The sequence below is a fragment of the Labrus bergylta genome, chromosome 20 (genome assembly GCF_963930695.1).
Source record: "Labrus bergylta chromosome 20, fLabBer1.1, whole genome shotgun sequence".
Taxonomy (NCBI): Eukaryota; Metazoa; Chordata; class Actinopteri; order Labriformes; family Labridae; genus Labrus; species Labrus bergylta.
The window spans coordinates 15,866,705-15,889,854 of record NC_089214.1 but is presented as its reverse complement, the minus strand read 5'-3'; the positions used below and the strand labels follow the sequence as shown (position 1 = coordinate 15,889,854).

Genomic DNA, 23,150 nt, shown 5'->3' with positions numbered 1-23,150 from the left:
TTGGATTTTACAACCCTGTAAAGTTGTCACTGTGGGAAATATTTTAATCTTCCATCGCCAGGAGAAATTCAGCCTTAATGTGGCGAAGCAATCCATCAGGATTGTGCAAATGCATTTATTTGATCGACCAGCACTGCATGAAATTTGCAGCCAGATTTAGTCTTTTTAACCGAATTAAGCCATCACTGGGTTACCATCCAAACTGCTCAGATGGTCAGGCTACCTTCATGTGAAGCAGACTCATGGGGAGGCGCAGTAAGTAGATTCTAATAGCACGGCCGTTATAAGGGTATTCCTGCAGTCGTGTTTCTTGATGAGGGAGCAGCCTGATTTTTAACCTGTTAATCCAGCTTGTAGTCAAGTGTCAAAGTTAAATATTGACACACATTCCTGTTATTTATGAACTATTGCTTTACAAAATCATCCTGATTAACTTTGAGAAAGTGTACACTGTAAGTTTTTTTTTTGTTGTTGAATGTTGTGTACTCTGTCTTGCAGGTAAGCCAGCAATAGCTCACAGAGACCTGAAGTCAAAGAACATCCTGGTGAAGAAGAACGGGACCTGCTGCATTGCTGACCTCGGTCTAGCTGTCCGCCATGACTCGGCCACCGACACCATCGACATCGCTCCAAACCACAGAGTGGGAACCAAAAGGTAACCTCATGCTGCATGAACCAATCTTTTAAAACACAACCTGATTTTAGTCCTTTTGTACTTTCTGAGCAGCAATTTAGGATCTGGGTGGCTGAGGGGGGGGGGGGTGGGGGTCATCTCTTAATCAGAAATTTGGTGATCTATTATCCGACTCTGGACGTCTTCATGTTGAAGTTTACTTTCTGATGTCGATGTTTACCCCAAGGTGCTCCTAAAGGCATAACCAATAATTTGTGGATGTGATTAGTACCGATGGGCAGTTGGGCCCTAAAAGGTGTAGTGTCAATGTGCTTAGAGTGGTTGGAAGAGATATAGTACAAGCACTATAAAAATGCAGTCCATTTCATCATCACTATGTTCATCTGTTTTGTAGTTCTGTCATGATGTAACTGGGATCATCTTGCTCAACTCTTTGGCTCCTTCAGCTATTATAATGACATGAATGTCCTTTGGGATGAAAACATTTCTGTGATGTTGTCAGAGTGTGGGCTCTGAGCTCGGAAGAGAGTCACAGCAGAGGTTTGGGTTTTAAATAGAAGAGTCGAGGCCTTTCAAATTTCAGGCTATCTGCCTCGACTGTTTTAAATCAAAGAGGTTACTTTTGGTTTATCAGGACTTCGTCTCTGATCAGATCAGTCTAGTGTCTTTTGGCTTCTCCAGCTGTGTCATTGGTGATCAAAAAAGCAGTGTGATGAGGTCAGTCAGGACCCAAGGACATCAAAGACCTTGAAATGAATCCAAACAATGTCTGAGAACAACTGAAACAAACCAAATATAGCGATAAAGGACAGGTTTTCTTAGTGAAAGCTGATAAAACACTGCTACGTTGAAGTAGACACACAGATACTTATTCATTGCTTCTTACCATTTCACCAACCACAGTTGTTTTCACAATCACTTGTCCTTTGTGTGTCCCTTGTTCTATCATGCAGACATGTCTAGCCAATGTAGCCATAGGGTCGGAATGATTTACATTCAGCCCACTTTTCCTTCCTCCACTGATACAACTATAGTGTTCACGAGGCTCTGTTATTCCTCCCACTCTTTTTTCTTGTGTATGACTTCTCATCGTTCCTTTTCCATGTGGTGGTTTGATGCTGCCGGCGTATCACAGGGCCACTAAATGATTCAGTAAGCCCTGGGGTCAGTGCACACAGACGCTCTGGCCTTGGCTGAAATTCATGTTACATATTGATGACCTGCTACAAGCAGTGCTGTGTGTTTGCTTTCTATCATGATGCCAAACTTCCAGCAAAGTAGCAGTCCAATCTAAGAGTTCAACTTAATTGGACAACTTGTTGCTTGGTGCAAAATGTGAATGCATCGTGCTTTCATTTGAATTCAACAGTTATTAATGATGCTGGTAACTGCTGAAAGCATCCGATGTTTCTCTGTAAAAGCTTTTCCTTCAGGCTCTGACAGATTGTTCCCCTAAAGAAACTGTCTATTCATCTAAAGTGCAAGGGGTCAAGGTTGTACATCATGCTTTAAGATGTAAAACAGTAAATCGACTGCACTTATATTTTGTAGCTCTCCAACCACTCAGTGTACATTCATGCTGCATTACCATTGCACAAATGGTTGACAAAAGGACAGAACCCTATGATGACAGCATTTGCCTTCTTGAGATTCTGTGTGTTGAATGAATGTATTCAAAAGCATCATTGAAAATGGGGAGAAGAACATACAGGCGAGCAGATACGAGTTTGAAGCAGCTTCAGTGGATGCAGGTCGATCACACCAGCCACACACCAGTAGGGCTATATACACATCACACATCATGGCTTTACACCCATTTGCTCATGGTCAATTATTATTGATTATTTCCTGCTGCGTTCACCAATCAGCTCACCCCGACTTCAGACAGAAATTTTACTAGTTAGCTGGAAGGAAACGCTGCAGGTCAGTTTAAATCAAGCTGGGAAATTCTGCCATCTGCATCACCCTCAAAATGTAGGCACATTATCAGGAGTTTTTGTGTTCACATGTGAAAACATGTCACTTTCACACACACATTAATACACTGATGGCAGAGGCTGAAATGCAAAGTGCGACTGCCCATGGATCTAATAACTCAGATTACAACACATTCACAGTCTGAAGGTCTTCTTTAGCAATTTGGGATGGTCGAGAAGACAACCTCGACCACTGAGCCAAAGCCATCCCTGTTTGGTTCCTGAAATTATGAAGACACAATCATGTTTATAATCTCCAACAGACTCGGCTTCAACTACAATCTTTGTTTGTGTCTTTTCTTTCTATTATTAATTATTTAAATAAAGACAGCTTCCTTTTTAAATGTCTTTACTTGAGCTTCCTATGAGTCTTCTGTCAAAAATGTTTTTTATTTTCAGCTCGTTAGTTTCCCTTTTTTTTTTTTTTCAACTGGGGCAGCATCAAATGTTTGCAAATCGAGGCACTTCATTCATTATTTGTACACATTTCATCCCAGTGCTGAAGTCTTTCAACTACACTGTTTAATCCATCTCATAACAGATCATCAGAGACTGAGCACATCAGAGCCCAAGGTTTATTTTTTAAATAGATGCGCCTGTCTCTGTAAGCACAGAATGCCCCCATAAGCAAATGTGAGGTCAGCTAATATGAGGACTTTGTGTTTATCTTTCTTCCATAACCTGGTGCTACGTTCACTTAGAATTTAATCAGGATAGCTGAAATGGATCGCACTGTGTAATGGGTCCTAATCATAATGTGGCACTTTTTAATTTGGAGGCTGAATGATCACCTCACTAATCTTTTCTGCTGCCTTCAAATGGCTGGAGGAATTGGATGAACTGAGGGAAAACGTTTCACTTTTAGAACGCACAAAGCAGTGATGATGACTGATAATTGCAAAATGCTAAGATTTTATTTATAGACTTGAAGACGTCATATTTAATAGCAGAGATCTACATCGGTTCATGTCAGCGCTTGTGAATATTCAATTAACTTGCATTAATTAGCAGACATTCAATCAGTTCTAATAATTTAATCTAAATTCCCTCAATTTTAACTTTAAAAGTAAGACACAAACAGTTAAGGGTGCAGGCAGGAGACAGACAACACTCCTGAAGAACACTTTCAAAGGATAAGAAGTGTTTTCTAAAGCAGCAGGTGAGGTTACCCATTAACTGATATTTGGTGGGAAGTTCTTATTTCTCCTCTGTTTGTCTGGGATGGCACTGGACATTAACTCTGCCTGACTCAACAAACAAACACACCATTGAAGTGTTTACACTGGACCTTTATTTACTGTTACCATCCTCTGTATCAGTGAGTGAAGATAAACGCAGTCCATGTGTTGCTGAGCCCAATACTCTCAAAGGGAACCCGATGTCACTGAGCACCTGAGGAGCTTGGTTATTGAAACATTTATGACATTATTACTTTAATGCTGGCAAATTTAATAAAATGATCAAAACCAAGCATTCTCCAAAAAAAATAAGAACATGATGATATTGTCCCCTAATCAACTTCCTTTCTACGTTTTTAATGGCTGTTCAGTATATAGACATCAGAGGCTTGGTTGTTGTAGATTCTTCTTGTGTCTCCGAGGTGATAGCAGAACTTCTGTGATCTGAATTTGTGATTTTCTCTTGTTGTCAGTCATGATAGTGGTCTCTGAGTATAAGCTTAATAAAACAATAACAATGAATACTGAATAAAAAATGTAGTAAGTAGTGGAGCTTTTCTGTCTTCAGAAGATGCATCACGCCTTGAAGTGAGTAGGAGGCTCTAATGTGGCCTCGCTGAATGAATGCTTGAAAAGGTTTGTTAAATGGATTTTATGATCACAGTAGACTTAAGAAGCTTTTAGGAAATAGGGCCCTGGCTCTCTGTCAAGTGTAAGATCCAATTTATTTCCTTAAACCAACATTTCACTTTGCACTCCCACTGTTAGCTGATTGCTGCTGCCCATGAACTCATCTCCACTTTGTTTCTGAATGTGTCTCAAACACGCTGCTTACATGGCCGTTTATTAAGGCTCATTTGATGTCCGATGATTATCCCCTTATTTAAAAGTTGTGTACTTTTATTTCAACAACATTTCCCATGAAAAAGCATCATATTATCTGTGCTAAAGAAACTAAAAGTACCATGGTATAAAAATGGCTGCATGAATAAGAATTTGTTTTATATAACAGTCCATCATCTTTCTGCTCAGGTATATGGCACCAGAGGTCCTGGACGATTCCATAAACATGAAACACTTTGAGTCTTTCAAGCGGGCAGACATCTACGCCATGGGCCTGGTCTTCTGGGAGATCGCCAGCCGCTGCTCTATGGGAGGTAAGGATCAAATGAGAGCTGGGTGGAGGCATGTGAGTCATTGGCTGAATGAAGAGGAGCATGGCAAATAAATAGAGACTGATGGATGAATAAAGCAAAAGAGGAGGAGAGTTAATTATAGAAAAACTGACACACAAGTATCTTGGATGGAGGGAAGGTGCATGATCAGACAGACGCTGCTACATGTGTGCATCAGACTGTCTGATCATGCATCAGTCTGTCTGATCATGCATCAGACAGACTCGATTGAAAGCATCAAACCATTTTAATGAAAAGCATAAACTGATGAATTTTTAAACTGATATTTTTTTTCCTGGCAGGCATCCATGAGGACTACCAGCTGCCCTACTATGACCTGGTTCAGTCAGATCCATCAGTGGAGGAGATGAGGAAGGTTGTTTGTGAGCAGAAGCTTCGGCCCAACATTCCCAACCGCTGGCAGAGCTGTGAGGTAGGACAATGGTCAAAGTGTCAAACATGTTGGATCATTAACTTTGCCAGCTCAGAGCCACACAGAGCTCCTTCATCAGCCTGCATGAGTCTCAGGTTTGACCTGTAAGACTGAGGTTGAATCAGAGTTTTGCACAAGCAATAAAACACAGACATCCCCAGGTAACTTCATTGTTTGTGTTTAAAGTCATGTCATTAATGTCTTGAACTATATATATTAAGTGGATGTTGGGCTTTAGTAAGCCAGCCAACTCAAGTTAGCATGAATTAGGCTAAGATCTCCTTCATCACCACTAAGAGCAACAGATATACATCCGTTTTCGATCTACTCAATTAAAACATTTTTCACTGGTTACATTTATTTTAGAGAGAAGAAAATTCCTGTGGACAAATAAATCCCACTAAAAGCCCTTCGAACAATGAAAAATGAAGGGTCTTTGAGCTTTGATTTGTAACCAACAGCCTGTCATCATACTCATAACTGCAAATGTGTAAAATAATACAGATGCTACATTCCCTAACTGCCCATTGAAGTTTTTGACTTTGTGTGGCAGCTCTGTTAACTGCAAGTCTAAATACAAAATGACACAACATTACATCATTGAAAAAAAACCCTGACTAAACCACATTATTTGAAACTATTAGGAGCGTTTCCCTGGAGGGACAGGAGAGTGTTTAAGAGTCAGAAACAGCATTAGGGATGTGAAGGAGAGATGCAGAGTTAGGGAACATAGATATATTGCAATAGTTACGGCCAACAGCTTTATACAACTTAGTTTAAATGGGGCCAATTTGCCCAAATGTAGACAAATATAGACTCGAAGAAACTCCACTTGAAGCCGTGATGTTTAAGTTTTAAATGACGGAGTCTTGTTCTGCCAGCTGTTTAGATTCTGTTATTTTCAAACTAGGCATGCATGTTGTTTCTTACCCTCCAAGCCCCGGAGTCCTTCTCAGTAACACTGCTCAATCATTTGATACACTCAGACACTCACACACACCCACACAAACACAGGCAGGCTTACGACCACAGTCCCCAGAGAGGAAGCATCCACTCAGCTTGTTGGAGGAGAAAGTGTGTGTGTGTGTGTGTGTTGTTTGCCGTGCAGTCTCTGGTTTCAGTTTGAACAGAGTATAACATGCAGGCTTGGGCATGCACACTTGTGGTATCAGTTTGTTTACTGCAGTGGGAATCATTACTATTTAATTTGAGTCGATTCAGGTGAATTTAAGGCACAGGGCTGTGGGAAGGCAGAGACATGACCATACAGTTGGACAATGTCTGCAGTTTGTTTTTTTAAATGTTAACCATTAACATCATTGTACTCAAATAGTGTAATTGATTCTACTTTTGCTTGCACTTTGTAGCATCAACAGTTTAATAATAATATTTTCTTAAAGACATTTTTTAGACGAGAGGAAATAGGGTCAGGCTGTTGTCTCTATTTTCATGCATACAGTTGTGGATACTTAAAATGTTGTAGGCTGTTTGAATGCCAGGGGCTCGTTGGGGACAGTTATTTAAATACTTGGGTGATTTGCTGTTTTGCCAAGTCAGGTTGCGTAATTGTTGATCCAACTTCAGTTCTTCTTCATGAAATCAGATTATTTTATTATATAATTTTCCCAAAAGTCAGTTTTTTTTTCTCATTTGAATTTTTCTGAATTCTGTGTTTTACTGTGTGACTATGTTTTGTCACCTGAACGGAGAACACACTGTGTTTACAATGCTTCACTCGCCAGAAATGGTTGTAGCTTTTTCATTCCAGAAGAACTGATTCCGCATATTATACAGCCACAAGGTCTTTGGTTCTGCCGATGTGTTTGTATGAGGGCGACTTTACTGAAGTAATGAGCTTTTGCTTGTCTCTCTGTTTTTTTAATTTTAGTTCTGGATTGTAAGTGGTCATTGCATGTCAATCGTATGCTGATAAATCCTACAGAAAAAGTTTCTCTCCTGAGTCATATAAGTTAAATGTAGGAGATTGACGCATTTCTTTTTTTGATGACTTTGACGTCTCAGATTGCCTCTTCGCTGGTGTCAGGCTGTGTGGGGATGACTAGCCCCACCCTAGCAGACTCTCAACATCAGGAACTGTTGAAAACACTTAGATTGATAGGGAAAATCTGTGTGTGTGTGGGGGTGTGTTATAAATCACACACATTTCAGCAAATTCAGAGATGTTCTGCGTAACAGTGGATTCAATTTTCATTGTCAGATTCTGTAATTCCGTCCGTCCTCTCCGCTTAGATAACTCATTGGATCATATTGTTGGATTACTTTGTGAGGGCCTACTGAGTGGACTACTAATTGTCTACCTCATCTTCTCCAACCAGACTCCTTTTCAAACCCAGCTTTGTCATAGCTGTAAACTCTGCCTCCCACACATACAAAGCTGGATATCAGTGCACATCACGTAATCTCAGAACTCGCAAACTGTTTTATATTTCAACCTTAGCCGTCGTTTTCTCTGGTGCCCTCCAGACGACTGTGATAATGTGGTCTGGACTGAATCTGTTCTTCTTAAGGGAAAACACTTCTTGATTCAGAGTTACACATATTTCAAACACAAGGCTTGAGAGGACCGTAATAATGGAATTTGCAGCTCTCATCAGCAGAAGATTGGTGGATATTACCCTCAAAAGATTGGCTAATAAAATGATCGATTTTGTTTTCTCTTCCTTTTAGAGAACAAATCATCAACATAACCTTTTGAATCAGACAGTGAAGGCTTTTCTCTCTATAAAAGTTTCAACATGTCAGTGCCATCTTAGATAAATCTTGTCTCTGATGTCAATAGAAAGCTGCAGTTCAGGGTCCACTTTTCTTTGTCACCTTGTTAGTGCCATATCTCATAAATGCTCAGTGCCCAATGCTATAGCCGGACATTTTTTTATTGGGGTTGTACCAGGATATGAAAACATCATAGACGTTCTTTGAAATGCTTCTTTTTTTTTTCTCAGAACCACATCTCAAATTCACTTTAGAGGCCTTATCAATCTGTGTTGTCTCCATACAAAAAGCCCCTCCTTAGAACTTTTATCAAACCAGACTTTTTATTCCCACCACATTGAAATGTTAAACATTATATATTGACAGGTTCAGCGCAGCACAAACTGTGAGAAACTGCAGAATACTTTCTGTTAATAGCTATTCACCAAAATATGACCAATATCAGCTGAGAATGTAGAGTAAACATGAGTAAATCATGAGTTAAATAATGAACATCAATAATGTAATCATTTTACGTCTCATTATCCAGTCTAAAACTTCATACAACTTGACTTCACAAGAAAATATCAAGTCAGAAAATTTAGGGTTTTGGGCACCGGTAGTGTAGTGGTTAGTTTGCGCGCCCCATGTACGGAGGCTACAGTCCTCTTAGCGGGCGGCCTCGGTTCAGGTCTAACCTGAGGCTCCTTTCCTGCATGGCATTCCCCACACTCTCTCTCCCCGTGTTTTTCTTACTCTACCCATTGTCTTGTCTCTAAATAAAGACATATAAAAAAGGTTTTGGAGTTGAATGCAAAATGAAAATGTCATTATGTAGGTCTGACTTTTCTTTTGAAACATAATGTTTCTCTTGGGACTTGACCAGTTTCAGATCATGTATTATAGAAACTCAGTATCCTAAAGCACAATTAATACTTTCTATACAAATAGACATAAACCGCAATATTGGGCAGGCACTGATTTATTTGATCCAACTCTACCATGGGTAGTCATGCTTCCAGAGGGTCCTTCTCTATTACTTATAATTGTTTTTCAGCTCTTTAAATCAATTTGGGTCTATAGTTGGCCTCCATCTAAGTAACCTAAAAGCATAAATCTGCCCTTCTTATTTATACCATTGTCAGGCAAACCCCTTTGTAACCAGTGTATTCTAACAATGATTGAATTGGCTTGAAATGAGATATGTGCAGTGTGTACTTGTGTCTCCTGACATTCCTCCTACATTAAATTTGGTTTGGATTTGGTTTCACTGTCTGGGCTGGGAGTAAACAGAGAGAACACACACAAAGAGAGCCACTGATGTACCCACAGACAGACAAACAGGTTTATCCAGTAAAATCTACAGAACCTGACGATGCTGACCAAGGGAGTGTTTGTTAACCCAAAACAATCCATTATTAGCATAAAAATGAAAAGAGTAATGGAGAGTGCTGATGAAGCATTCCCTCTGAATATTGACCCAGCTTAAGAAAACAACTGTTTTGCTTTGCTTACTTGTTTGTGCAGCATATTGTTTGTTGCTTCAAACAAGTTTAGCTTTTTTTTTTTTTTTTTGGCAAGAAAATCTTCTTTGATTTGACCCTACAAAACCACCCCACTAGACATGAGAAGTATACCAAGAAGAAGTCCACACACTACACTTATTTTAAATCAAGTAGTGTGAACAATAAGTAAGCTTCCCTGTGTTCACACTTGGACATTAACCTTTGAGAAACTGTCCTGCACAGTAGAAAATAACTTGGAATACAACAGAGAAAATAAATCAGTACACAGCTCAGTATGTAGTAGGGTACATACAGAGTACATACTTCAGATACTTCAACATTCTTTGTGTGATATATTTGAGTCTTTGAGACACTTGGGTTAGTTGCTGATGTGGACAGGGGTGAATGTCTGTTTTGTGACGACTAGACAAAGAGGGGAATATGTCGAAGAAGTGATGCACAGCTTACAGGTATGAGTCTTCATAGTGCTGTGCAAGCCATTGTAATTTCATCGTTATCACAATATGAGCATTCACAAGACACCTCGCAAAGGTCTGAATTTATCTCAATAAATAAGAAGAAATTAATTCACTTAAGCATGCATCGGCTTCTCACTCAGCATGCACATATTTGACCTATTGGATAGAGTCCAGAGTATGTTGTCCATTGCATGGGTAGAAACGACCTACGAATCAGTTCAAACAAAATATGTACTGTATTACCCGCAATTCACACATACTCCGTGCGCCGCGGTCCGTCAGAAAATTGACTCGCTGCGTATTTGAAACGGAGCAGAGCGTGTTGCCGTCGGTGGCTCGCACCGGAGACAGACCGCAGCGCGCCCTGTGTGAACACAATGATTGACTAGAGTGGAAGCTAAGTACAACGTAGTGCGCGGCGCTGACGGACAGCGGCGTGCACAGAGTATGTGTGAATTGGGCTTTAAGTGGACGAATGCAGTTTTCATTCTCATGGTATATACAACAGGTTCTTCTTAGATGATTTCCAAGGTATTCCATACTGCTCACACACAGCTATTGGAATGTTTTTCCACTTTTTTTTACTGTAAGGCCCTATTCACATGTCTCCTGAAAACTTCATAAAATATTCAGGGTGGGCTGCATTTTTGAGTGCAAACAGCTTAATCTTCTGTTGAAAAGTTAAACTTAACAGACGCACACAGTTTGAGCAACTCTGACTTTCTCCAGATTTGTTTCCTGCCAGCCCCCTCGTACATTGACCATGTTTAATTGAGTTAAGTTGATGTAAAAACACAGCAGGGAATATTCAGGAAAATTCAAAGCAAACGAGCCGGAAGGGGTGATGATGTACATCCTGGGACCAGTGTGGGGGATTTCCTTACAGTTCTCTCACATGCCACCATTAATCCACTGAATCAGACTTGCAGATTTATGGAAAGAAAGTCCTGTCTGAATCTTTATAATCTGAAAGCCCTTACATAAGACAAAAGCTTCCTCTTGCTCAGAGGAAATAGGCTGTTATCATGTGAACTTTGTGTTTGTCACATTGTAAGATTTTCCCTAATACACCCGAAGAACGGTAGTCTGGAAAGTGTCTGCTGTCCTTACACGCACTGTAGGAAGTCCTGTGGAAGCAGCGGCAGCACCTCATCACCAGACAGACGCCAACATACTGAGACAGAAAATCACACACACACACAGACATGTTGACTCACACATACCAGATGAGCCAAGTGAGACATGAAGGAATCTATGTAACCTCTGGAGGCTCTGTCCCTGAATCAAAGCTTATTGGCAATGTCTAGTAAGAAGTTGTCAATTTAATGAGGCGAGACGAATGAATTAAGTTTGATTTGACCAAATTTCTCAAGAGATCAAATCAAATGAGGCAAAGACTAATGCTCCTGTGGGGAACTTTTGGCGGGCCCCTGTGGAAATAGTTGAACCTTGTTGTCTCTCTGCTGAATTTGTCATTCAAAAGTATAGGTTTCTAACCAAAAACCTCATCCTGCTTTATTTTAACAATAAGTCATAATACTTTTTTTTAAAGAAAACAGGGGTATTTTGTTCAGTAAATAAGGCTTTTTTTGATTCAAGACCTCTTGATTAAAGTCAACAAGTGACCAGTGGAGTTGTGCTGGTTGTGGGTCCGTACTTCAATACTTTCACTGTAGGCTGAGAGTTCAACTACTGAACTGTAGCTACTAGGAGTGCAAATGTCACAAGGCAAAAAACAGATGGTATAACAGAGCTACAAAGCTGCACTCGAACTGCACGTTGTGGGCTTTGCTGAACTTGATTGACACTATCATTCAGTAAGACAGTTTAACCTTTTTTTCTCTCTATGAAACCCCCCAAACAGACTGCGTCTTGTATACAGGTGCGACTTATATTCCTGATTTTAAGGGTCTATAAAAATAATCAGTCTTCTCTCTGATGGTCTCCTTTGCTTTTGTAAGTCATATTGAGGAATCAATATTCATCTCAGTCTTTTTCATAACCAGCTTAAAACTCCTCACAGGAGCTTTAAATGTTTAAATTATTTATAAAAATCGGTCAGAATTGTTCTCCCCTAAGGGTTATAAACTAAAGTGTAGTTATTCTAAAAGCAGACACAGGTAGAGGTGTTAGATAGTATTGCTTTAAAAATAAAAGTTTTTTTTACCGGTTTGGGCACATAAAATCTTATATTTTGTCCTTAATGTAAAATAATTTAACTAGTAAATGCTTTTGTAATGCAATCTCACCAATACAAATGGCAAAGAGAAACAGCAGTGGCAGACAACACCCCCCACACACACACACACACACACACACACACACACACACACACACACACACACACACACACACACACACCAAAAAAAAAGGTGTTGCAGTGACAATAATAATAAAACTGATGCCAAGATGATTACAACACAAGCTTCTTCATATCCACCAAAACCACTCAAGAAACCAAAAGCTTTCTTAATTTGAATGCATTCAGTCATGAAGAAAAACATCAAAATAACTGAGTAAATATTGTATGAAGCTCTTGAAAGGAGCACAGCAGATTTGCTGAAGATGGTTCTTGCATGTTTTGGGATTATATCCACATGGGTTGATGCATTTGTTATAGGTCACTTTGGATAAAAAATGTCAGCTAAATAAAAGTACTGTAATGTACTATTGTGTATTGTGATATCCCACTTCTTAAAGAAGCATTTCCTGTCAGCAGATGGCAACATCTGAAAGCCTGTTAGAAATGTTAGGCTGTTAATGTTAATTAATGTTTAATCTTACAAACAGTTAAGGCCTGGAATATCATTAACCTCATTTCTGCAGCTATGCCAAACAGCGGGTAGTATAAAGTGGTTGTTTCCTGACTCCTTTACTTACTCCTTGTGGTGATTTGAAGAAAAGCCAACTCTTCCTAGATGGTTTCTGGAGCACTTTCAGGCAGTCATAGTTATAGTCACAATCATATAAACAACAATCAGGCACCAGCAGGATTTTTTGGAGTTATTACAGCGAAGGGAATATGTTTGGCACATCTAAAGACAGGTATACACTGTGTAATGGAAAAATTATATGTTCAACAGGTGACACATCTGGCTTGTACGACACCCGATTTGCATAACTGTCACCTTTATTTGAATGACCAGCACACAAACGTAACCGTCACCTTATAAGGTGTCATGAAACTAGTCTCTAGGCAGATTACATAACCTGTCCACCTGAGTCTACCAATGAGAGTGCCACAGGTCAACATGGGTCGACTAATGAGAGTGCCACAGGTCGACATGAGACAACCAATGAGAGTGCCCTGCTTTGTGAAATCTGGTATAAATGTCCTGATGTAACCGCTCCCGAGTGGGACTCTGCTATGCATTTGTGCTGATTGTCACTCCTGCATAAGTTTCCCCCTTTTGCAAAAGAATCCCTTTATGCTCGAGCAATAAAATACACAAAGACAAATCTTTGACTTGAGATCTTCATTTAATCACAGAAACTGTATGATTGTATAAATGTCATGGTGGAGTGTCAACTTGCACTGCACAAAATAATCGTTTATGATGCACAACCAACCTAACCTCCTGTGCACTGCATGGCAAGCGCTGCACTAAAAATATGCCAATTCAAGATATTAGTCAGAAATGGCCCCAATTTGCACAGTGTTAGCTGGGCTTATTGGGACCACTTGAATTACACATAATCACCAATTTCCAGAAGGAAGTTGAAACCATGTTTGTATTGAGTAAAATGTGTAAATTATGTGGACATTTCAAAAGCAGATGTTCTCCTTGAGCCAGCTAATAAACATCCACATAGTGTAACCAAATCCAGTTAATGAAACTAGGTCCAGAGTTTTTGTTTGATTTGGAGGAATGAGCAGGATTAATAAATGCATAGAGCCTAATTGCATTAATCTGAATATTTGAAAAGGAGGTATTCTTTTTATGAAGTTTGTACAGTGCAAATAAAAGTGGCTCACGGAGAGAGCCTTGAGGAACCCCAAAGATTATATGGCATCCAAATTTTCTCAAAAGTTGTGATGTGGTTCAGCTCATGTCAAAATGGAAATAAAAAGTGCCTGAGCTTTTATAAATATCTGCTTTCAATACATATACATTTTTTTATGTTAGACATCAGATCTGTGTAATTCCCATGGCATCATGTTGTAATGGAGTCATATTAACGTTTGTCATCTCTCTCCTCTGCAGGCCTTACGGGTGATGGCAAAGATAATGAGGGAGTGTTGGTATGCAAACAGTGCTGCCCGACTCACCGCCCTCCGAATCAAGAAAACGCTCTCTCAGCTCAGCCAACAGGAAGGAATCAAGATGTAGACACGACTACAAAACACACACACATACACACACACATATCTGACTGTCACCCATATCGTTAGCATTAAAGCATTGTTATCGTCATTATTATTATTCATGGATTGTATCTTCCCTTTGGTTGTAAAGGGAAGTGAAGACTTTCCCCACTTGTGCTCTTTTTTTCTCATCCTATTTCATTCATGGACAAACTGCCGAGTTCTACATCCGAAACTGAGGAACCATGTGTATACGTGTGTCGCACTGGCCTTCCATACACACATGAATGGCTGAATGGATGGATCTAATGGGATATCAGAGGCATTAAAGGAAGCCTCCACTCATCCTCCATCTTCCTAATTCATTACATGAATTTTTCTGAAAGACCCACTGGGGCAACTGGGGTCCATGTAGACTCCCAAACTCACCGTTCATTACAAACCAAACCAGTTAGAGCTCAGACCCCATCAGCTCACTTAAGGCCGGACAGGGAATCACTTGAGGAACCTCTGAGCTGCCAGAGCTTCGCACTCATCTCCTCAAGTCCTCTCATCACATCCTCATTTGTATATTAGCACGTCAGTCATCTCTTCAGAGAGTAAGCTACTCCTCAGTAGGGCTGCAAGTTACCTATCTTTGAATTAAGATATATAAAAACATTCTGCTGATCAATGCACTAAATCTGTATAATGAAAACGAAACTGTAGGAATGATCCAATCATGTTATCTGTTAGTTGCCCAATACATTCTGAGATGAATGTAACTATGTGCATTGATGTTACAACACTGATGTGTCATATATCATACTGTATTTGTAATGGCATTATTATACTAAATATCCAACCAAAAGTATTGTTACAATAGCTGTGTAATTTATCTGAAGTTAGAAAATAGACCATAATCCTGTTGGTCTTAAGACTCTTACAGTTCCTTTAAAAAAAAAAAAAAAAAAAAAAAAAAGCATTCATTATGTTGCTGCCTCTTGCAACATGTATTTTTTACATGCCCGGTTGGAGTTTTCCTAATTCTTTCATTTACAATTACCAATTCTTGTGAGCATCAAAATGAGACACTCCCTCTTAATATTCAAGCTAATTACACAGCTAGCTGTGTCAAATACATTATTCTAATCATCAATTACTGCATTTGAAGGTCTACTCTTTCTCTGCAGCAGACTGCGGCTTTAAAGAACAGACTGTTCTTACAAATGCAGCTCTGATCGCAGACTCAGGAGGACTTACTCTAACCATATACATCAGCAGAAAGAAGTCTGGGAAACCTTAATTAAAACAGGCTCCAGATCCGGGTTCAGATGATGTACTAGTTGTGTCATCACTTCCTTATTTCTTAGGACCCAGGATCAATCGTAATACAACAAAACAAAACGAAGCAGAAAACAGTTCTGACTTAAAGTGGTGTGCAGCCCTACTCTTGAGTGGTGTTACAGTAGCATTGGGAACCGAAGCATGGACCTTTGGGGTCATGGGACATTCTGTAAGCCGCCCTGTGACGTCTCAGACAAACAGCTTCATCTGTTCTTCATCTAGTCAAGCTGTCAGCAAAATCTCTCATTTCTGCAACATTTTTGCACCTGTTTCATTTTTATTTTTTTTGTTACTGTTGTATTCCCCAGCTCCCTCTTTACTGGCAGGGAGGTGGACAGGTCAGTTTAATTTATTGTGTTTTTAATTTTCTTTCTGTTTGGCAGGGGATCTCTTATTTCTTTTTTTTTTTTTTTTTTTTAGCTTAACAAAACTGGACATGATGACCTCATTCATTTTTGGCAACATGCTGCAACATATGCAATATACAGTAGATAAATGTGTCTATTTTCTATACTCTGCTCTGCTAAAACCACAAAACAGCAAGAACAACAACAACAACAACAATCAGCTGCCACCATGCCTTCCAAGCCAGCGGTTACCGGAAAGTGCCAGTGCTTTAACAACCCAACTCCTCTCATGTCGGCTGCTGTGGAGTGTGTTTGCTCTCTCGTGTATGCAGCTCCGTGCTCGTGTGTGTGCCAGAGGAGGCCCAGAGGAGCCAATGCCGAGCATACAGCAAGCTCGTACTATGCACACCTAAGAAGAAGGGATGGAATGCAAGAAGTGGCACACATCGCACGTCTCACAGCACCTACTACCAGCCGACACTCTGGTGCCATTTCACGAAACCCCTCTCACCTAAACACCAGACCACCTCAGCAACAACTCATCGTACAGCTTCTCCTCCTCGTGGACAGAGTCTGGAAACTGACCTCCAGCACCTCGAACTGTGTTAAGTTGGAAAACAGTGCCGCACGAGCTCATGGCGGCTTTGGAAAAGAGACACAAAGACTTGTAAGCATTACTGATGTTGCCCTATAAATGTAAACTCTTGGATTTCTGATTTTAGTTCTACTCGCGTGTTTTTGCGCTGTCAGCGCGGCAGCAGCGCGGATCAACCTTTCAAGCGTTTTTTTTCTTTGTAGGATAATCAACAAAATTGAGGTACATTCGTTAAAATATAGCAAACAAATACTTACTAAGCCATAGGTTTTCCAGGTTGTGTATTGTTTCTCTTTGTTTCTTTTTTGTGGCAAGGTCTTTTTCTACCAGAATGTACATTTAAGAAAAACAAAAGAAGAAAAAAATGCATTAAATTGACAATTGTGTCATTTCAGCTTAGCAAGCCTTAAGGGACCAACACATAAGAGTCATGATCTGCTCTTATTATTTTTTCTTTCTCTTTGTTTTCATGAAAAAAGTTTATATATATATACATATATATATATCATTGATTACTATGGTAAAGGTAGTATCATTATTATCTTAAGGACAAAAAATATATGTAGCACCTGATTTAACAGTTTGTTTCAGTGTTTGTCCTGTTGCCAAAATTGCCATTCATCTAAACCCAGTTGGTGTATTCTACAGATTTGCTTGAGTCTGAGTTGCTTCAAAAGCAGCTGTCTTTAAGTATACAGGTCTGTAACAAATCTATAATTAGGAACAGTTGATAGGTGCAAGGTTTAAATGAATTCAGTGTATTAGATCTGCTCAGAGAAATCCTGCAGAGTCTCTTGATTGTTCAGCGTTAAGTGCACTTCTGAACCACTGGGGGGTTTACCTGTGTGGCAGTTTGGACGTTGGTGACTCCGCCTGTCTTCATTACTTTTTTCTTTATGGATACATAATGTATTGATGTGCTGCTACTTAGTTGTCCACCTCGCTTTTGAAAGTGGAGGTGAGAGCTGCCGTTGGATGTAAAATATCTTCAGATTGCCTGAATCTGATCAGTGTGCCATGAAGCTTTGACGCAAATCCAGCCCATCATCATACATATGGTTGGCAGTCCTCTTAAAGACTTTGTGAAGTTTGATGATTAGTTGTCAGCCAGCATCCATGAAAGTGCGGGAATCCACTTTGACAACCGCTGCAGCAGCCTGTTTCACTGACCAACTCTTTATCTCTGGTTCAAAGAGCGAGTCAGTTCATTCAGCTGCTTTTCAAGCAGCATGGAAAGCTGCAGCCCATCCATGGACCGCGGCTGAAAACCAGGGTGCCAATCTTATCAATGGGCACTGGAGTAGCCACTTCTTAATTCCACTTAATTACCCACACATAAAATGCAGTTGAAAAAGCCTTTAGACATATTTTCTACTGGAAGGTCAAGTGTAGAGGCGGAGGCAGGAGAGCTAATAACTTAAGAGGTTGTGACTTTGGTAAAAAGTGCTTGGGTGCTCTTGGAAAAAATAAATCCCTGTTGATGCCTTTTCAAGCAACTGATTATGTGATGACAGATGGATAATGTCATAATTTGTACAAAAATTTATTCTGAACTCCTTAAAAATGCCATTCAATGATTTTAGAGGTGAATTTCCGGATAACTGAAGCAGTATGATAACAATTGCTCTCCAGAGAAGGCTTAGGCACATCTCTTGCTGGTTTTCATTTCCGAAGACATTTTTATCTTTCATTCAAGAGTTTGGATAAGCTTATTTCTTCCTTGATTTAAACATGCTGTTAGATTTCTGAACCAAACAAAAATTGGCATCGTTAACCTGCGAAGTGAAAGAACATATCACCAGCAATAACCTGTTTGACCTGTACGAAACATTGATGTTTTCCCCTGAAAATGACATAACCAGTTGTCAAAGGCTTTTTCAGTGATTCTCTTGTCCTTAAAGAAAATTGGCTTTGATTTAAAAAAAAAAAAAGACAGTTAATCAAAAAGCAGACGAGTAGTGATGTGTCCACTGTTCCGAGTTGTTCTTGTGAGGAAAGTATTCTTAAAGGTGTAAAGACAGCAGTGGCAGGATGTATGCCTTGTAAATATCTTGTCAAGTGAAGAAAGTGAAGTGGAAAGTGCTGCTATATTAGATTTAAAAAGGGTGATAGGATGCTAAACTAATTGTTTAATGTGTACAAAGGCGGTCAAAGTAGTAGGGAATATGAGGCTCGCCAGGGAAAACCAGGTCCAAGGAACCATCTCTCGAAGCTATGTTGGTCAGGGCAGGGGGGGGAGATGGGGTTCAATGACGGTGTGGGAAACTAAATATTACGATTTAGAGTGTAACTTTAAATAATCCCTGGCTTGCCGTGCTGGGCCTCTGTTGGATTGAGACTGTACAGTATGTGTATTCCATATTCAACGTCATTCTCTGGGACATTAACAACAACAAAAGCTCAACTCAACAGCACCTCTGGTATGCCTCAACAAGGACAACTTTCATTCTGTCTTAAAGTCACCAGCAGCCTTGTAATTTTTTCTCTTTTTCTTTTGAAACCCAAGATGACTTAACTGTAAAAAGACATGTTTGCACCCAGCTGTTTGATCTCTTGTACTCTTTATACAGCAATCGTTCTATCTTTGATTCTTGCCTTTCTCTCTTGTCATTCCGTGTTCTCCAATTGACCTAACAGATATCTCCAAGCTTCAAGGGCCACATTTCACTGCAGCCAGTTCTTTGGCTGCAGAGCTCCTTACCACGTTGAACCAACTCTCCTCTATCCTAGCCATCTTTTTTTTTTTTTTGTACCGTAATGTAAATATGGGGAGAACTGCCCACACCTTCAGACAGTCTCTCCCAAAAAGAATTCCCAATGTTGAAAAGAACAGATTGTCTTTTTTTCTGGATGATAATGACCGAGTCGTCGAGAGATAGGTTCAGGGACTGTGTCCACCGATGGTGCTTTTTGGGCTGGCAGTGCCCACAAACTTAACTCCCCTGTTGCTAGGTTACGACAGCTGACCTGCCAAATCCTTTGGTGGCCAATAAGTCTGTTTTGAATTGCCCTATATGCTGATTATTATTTTTTTATTCAAGGAAATTTAACAAAGAAAATGTTGAAACCAGTTGAGTCATGTCCTGGCAGTATCAGCAGCGACTCTAGACCTGAATATTTTTGGGGGTGCTCGATCATCTAAAGTGTGTGGGGAGGGGGGGAGCAGTCTGGCTGCATGTGTTAAACTGTGTAAAGTGTACTGAATGATACCCATTTCAATGGAGAAGTCCCACCCCTTTTGATTTGTATTGTTCAGGGAGGGAGAAGTGATTTCATTGAGTGTAGCAAAAGAGCAAGTTTTCAATGCTTAAATCTTCAAATTGATAGTTTTTGTATAGAAAACAGGCACTGCCAGTTTAAAACACACTAGTTGGACACAGACGATTATACTTTATTACCTTTTGACAAAACCTCCACATCTGAAATGATGGTTCATCGCCTAAACCCGAAAAAACAACAATGACACTTAACCTCGTTATTGTGTTTGTGGAGAATCTGTCTGAAAATGTGCTTTATCATCTTCATATTTTAACCGGCTGTCACCTCTTGTCACAGTCTCCGAAGGCTGGCTTTCAACCGGCCTCTGATTGGGGCAGTATTGAGCAGGGTTTGCCTTCAGACACTTAGTGACTGCTTCTTTTACAAACTAGTTTCAAACATGTAACGGCCTGTGGTGATGAAGCAGGCCCAACTGTCGAGCCAATCCTTTCCGTGGACTGGAAATACCAGGCTTGTTTTTTAAAAATGTTTTTCCTTAATTTTTTTCTAAACTTTGGGTTTAGCAACCATTTGTTCCGATGAGATTTCTTGACAGCTAATTGGGCCATGACCCATTCAAAAAAAAATGTCAAAGAAAACCTGCTGTACCTCATCTTTAAGAATCCTACCTAGCCTTCTCTGTCCTAAGCTCAGATAAAATTTAAAAAAATAGGGGGGAGGTCATTGTACCCGGTTGATGTACAGCCATCATGACATTTCTCACCTTGGTTCACTGGTCAACATAGTTGAAGTTTGTGTATGGGAGCAGCATTGTGTCTTGAGCCGTTTTGTGACCCAAGAATTAAGATGCTCTCAGTTAATATGCAGCCCTTTAGTGCTACTCTTAATACCCTGAGGAGAAGAAGAAAAATCCAGCAGTTTGTTTCTGCTCTGTGTGCATTGATGGAGGGCAACAAAAAAAAACAGGGAGGCGAAATAAACTATGCCAGCAGCTTTACCGCTTCAAACCACGCACTGAGTTAATCCCACAGCTGTGAATGTATCGGCCCTCTCAGAGACTTCAACCAATCTGAGCACAACCCGCGTTTAACTCAGCCCAAAGGTCATGGCAGCAGCTTTTTTGAACATGCAATTTATCCACCGCACGGGTCTCTCTCTATCTTTGTCTCTTTCTCTTGTTATGCAAAGTCTGGGCCAACCGTGTCTGCCCACTCAGTCCCTCTGGATCACACAGGTTGAATGACCTACCTATGCTAGCATGATCCACTCACTGTGACGAGGAGCGCGTTTGGGTCGAAGAATTAGCACGTTCTCCCATACAGGCTGCCCTCCTCCTTCTTCTCAGAGGCTCGCAAGACTGTCTGCCTCCGCTGAAGCGTTTGAAGTAGTCGAGTGTTCGGGTTTTGGTAGGGCTTGTTTGGGGTCACTTAAGGGTTCAGGCAGTTAAAACACTTTCTCCTCTCCGATGCTGCAGTGAGGCCTTTGTGGCGACAAAGGGTAGCAGAAAGCTTTATCACGTTTTATTTGGTGCCTAAGTTTGACAAGACTTCTTTTACTTTTCACCTCGAATGACAAGACTGCATGTGATTGTGTGTCTGCATTGGTGTCTGCATTACCTGCTTTATAGATGTCATCCAAAAGCTGAGAAGTATCTTTAAAAAAAAAAAAAAAAAACAGCATAATTAACATATTAAAAAGGTCACTTAATCGAAAAGAAAATACCTCCTTTTAAAGACCAATGTGTTTTACCTCACTGTATATATATTCTTGATTTGTTTACTCCAAGTTTGCAATTTATCTTTCTCTTTTGTTTCTATGAAATGCTTAAAAAAGTTGAAGAGAATAATTTTGTTTACTTTTCAATGGTACTTTTTTTTTTGTCAGATGGCATTGTATTGTGTTTGTGTTGTGCCCAAGCAGTATACTATTCCTCTTCTACCATGCTCTGTATATGACCTGTTGGTTGTGTTCTGCGTGAGCTGTACAGTCAAAGCGCTTTACAAATGTCCAAGCCCCCTTCTGAGCTCTGGTACAAATGCCTTGTTCAATATGTTTCTTTTGTTTTAATGAGAAAAAAAAAAAAGAAGAAAAAAAAACAAAAAAAAAGGAGTCACAGTGGAGGTCGGAGGAGGCTGGAAGTGAGGGGAGGGACTGTAAAGGGAAAACCCCTCGACAAGTGTTGAACCCTCCTCACCTCGCGACCCTCTTGGATTTCTAAACATATTATAATCTTGACTTTTTTTATATAGTGTGTACAGATGAATGAGATCAACATAGGAACTAGAGGATTGACACTTATGTTAACTTCTAACATAGCTGGAGTAGAAAATGGTGTGAATAAAGAAACCAAGTTTCACTACAGGAATAGTGTCTGATTGCTTTATTTGAACTGTTTTATATATATATATATATATATATAGTCTATTAATCCCTGAGGGAAATTCTGGTTTTACACTCTGTTATTGAGAGTCATGCTTCTCACACACGCACAAACAGGACCTGTGGAGAGATGTCAGAGTGGGTATACGCAGGGAGCTGTTGGGGGTTTGGTTCCTTGCTCAAGGGCACCCTGGCAGTACTTGGGAAGTGCCCTGGCACCTCTCCAGCTACCAGACTAACTTCCATATTATGGTCCGCATTGGCACTTGAACTGGCAACCCTCCGGTTCCCAACCCAAGTCCCTACTCACTAAGGTACTGCCGCCCCCCAATCATATCTATGAGCCAATGTTTCAGGCCTGTGCACACAATTTTGTATCTCACCAACTGTGACCATGGGAATAAAATTCGATTTTAACATCAATTTGGAGCCAACAAGGCCAGCACATGGCTGAAGTTATCATACCTCTATGTCCGGGTAATGAGCGGAGCGGCAGCATTTGCTTCTACAAAATAGTCAAAAACACCACAGGGTCTTTTTTAACAAGCGAGGAAGCACATCAGCTTCACCGTTGAAAGTAAATCTATTAATTATCAAAAACGAAGACAGTGTTGTTTAATTTTATTTCACCAACCGTCCTGTGAGGCTGAATCCCACCGCCATAAGAGGACGGCTATTTGGAGAACTAGCCCCAGAGAAGGAGATCATTTCAGAGACACTTCTCTGCATTCTTGTGATTTATTGAGTCATTTTGCTGCTGTGTTTGTTGCTATACTTCCAGTAGAAACAATGTCTGAAAAGTTCATGAAGGGGCAAAACAGTGATCCAGCTGGGACATTTTTATTAATAAGCATCAGCACTGTCTTATAAATAAGGGCTAGAATAA

General features: G+C 40.1%; 1 protein-coding gene across 2 annotated transcripts in view; it reads left to right on the top strand.

Moving 5' to 3' along the window:
• Window positions 1–22,246, top strand: part of tgfbr1b (transforming growth factor, beta receptor 1 b) — a 65,039-nt gene extending 42,793 nt beyond the window's left edge. For both annotated transcript variants that reach the window (XM_029278442.2, XM_065948733.1), the window contains 4 exons: window positions 499–655; window positions 4,821–4,945; window positions 5,266–5,396; window positions 14,298–22,246. In XM_029278442.2, coding sequence (XP_029134275.1) covers window positions 499–655; window positions 4,821–4,945; window positions 5,266–5,396; window positions 14,298–14,423 — 539 coding nt within the window. In that variant the 3' untranslated portion in view covers window positions 14,424–22,246. The remainder of the gene's footprint in view (window positions 1–498; window positions 656–4,820; window positions 4,946–5,265; window positions 5,397–14,297) is intronic.
• Window positions 22,247–23,150: the final 904 nt, after the last annotated feature.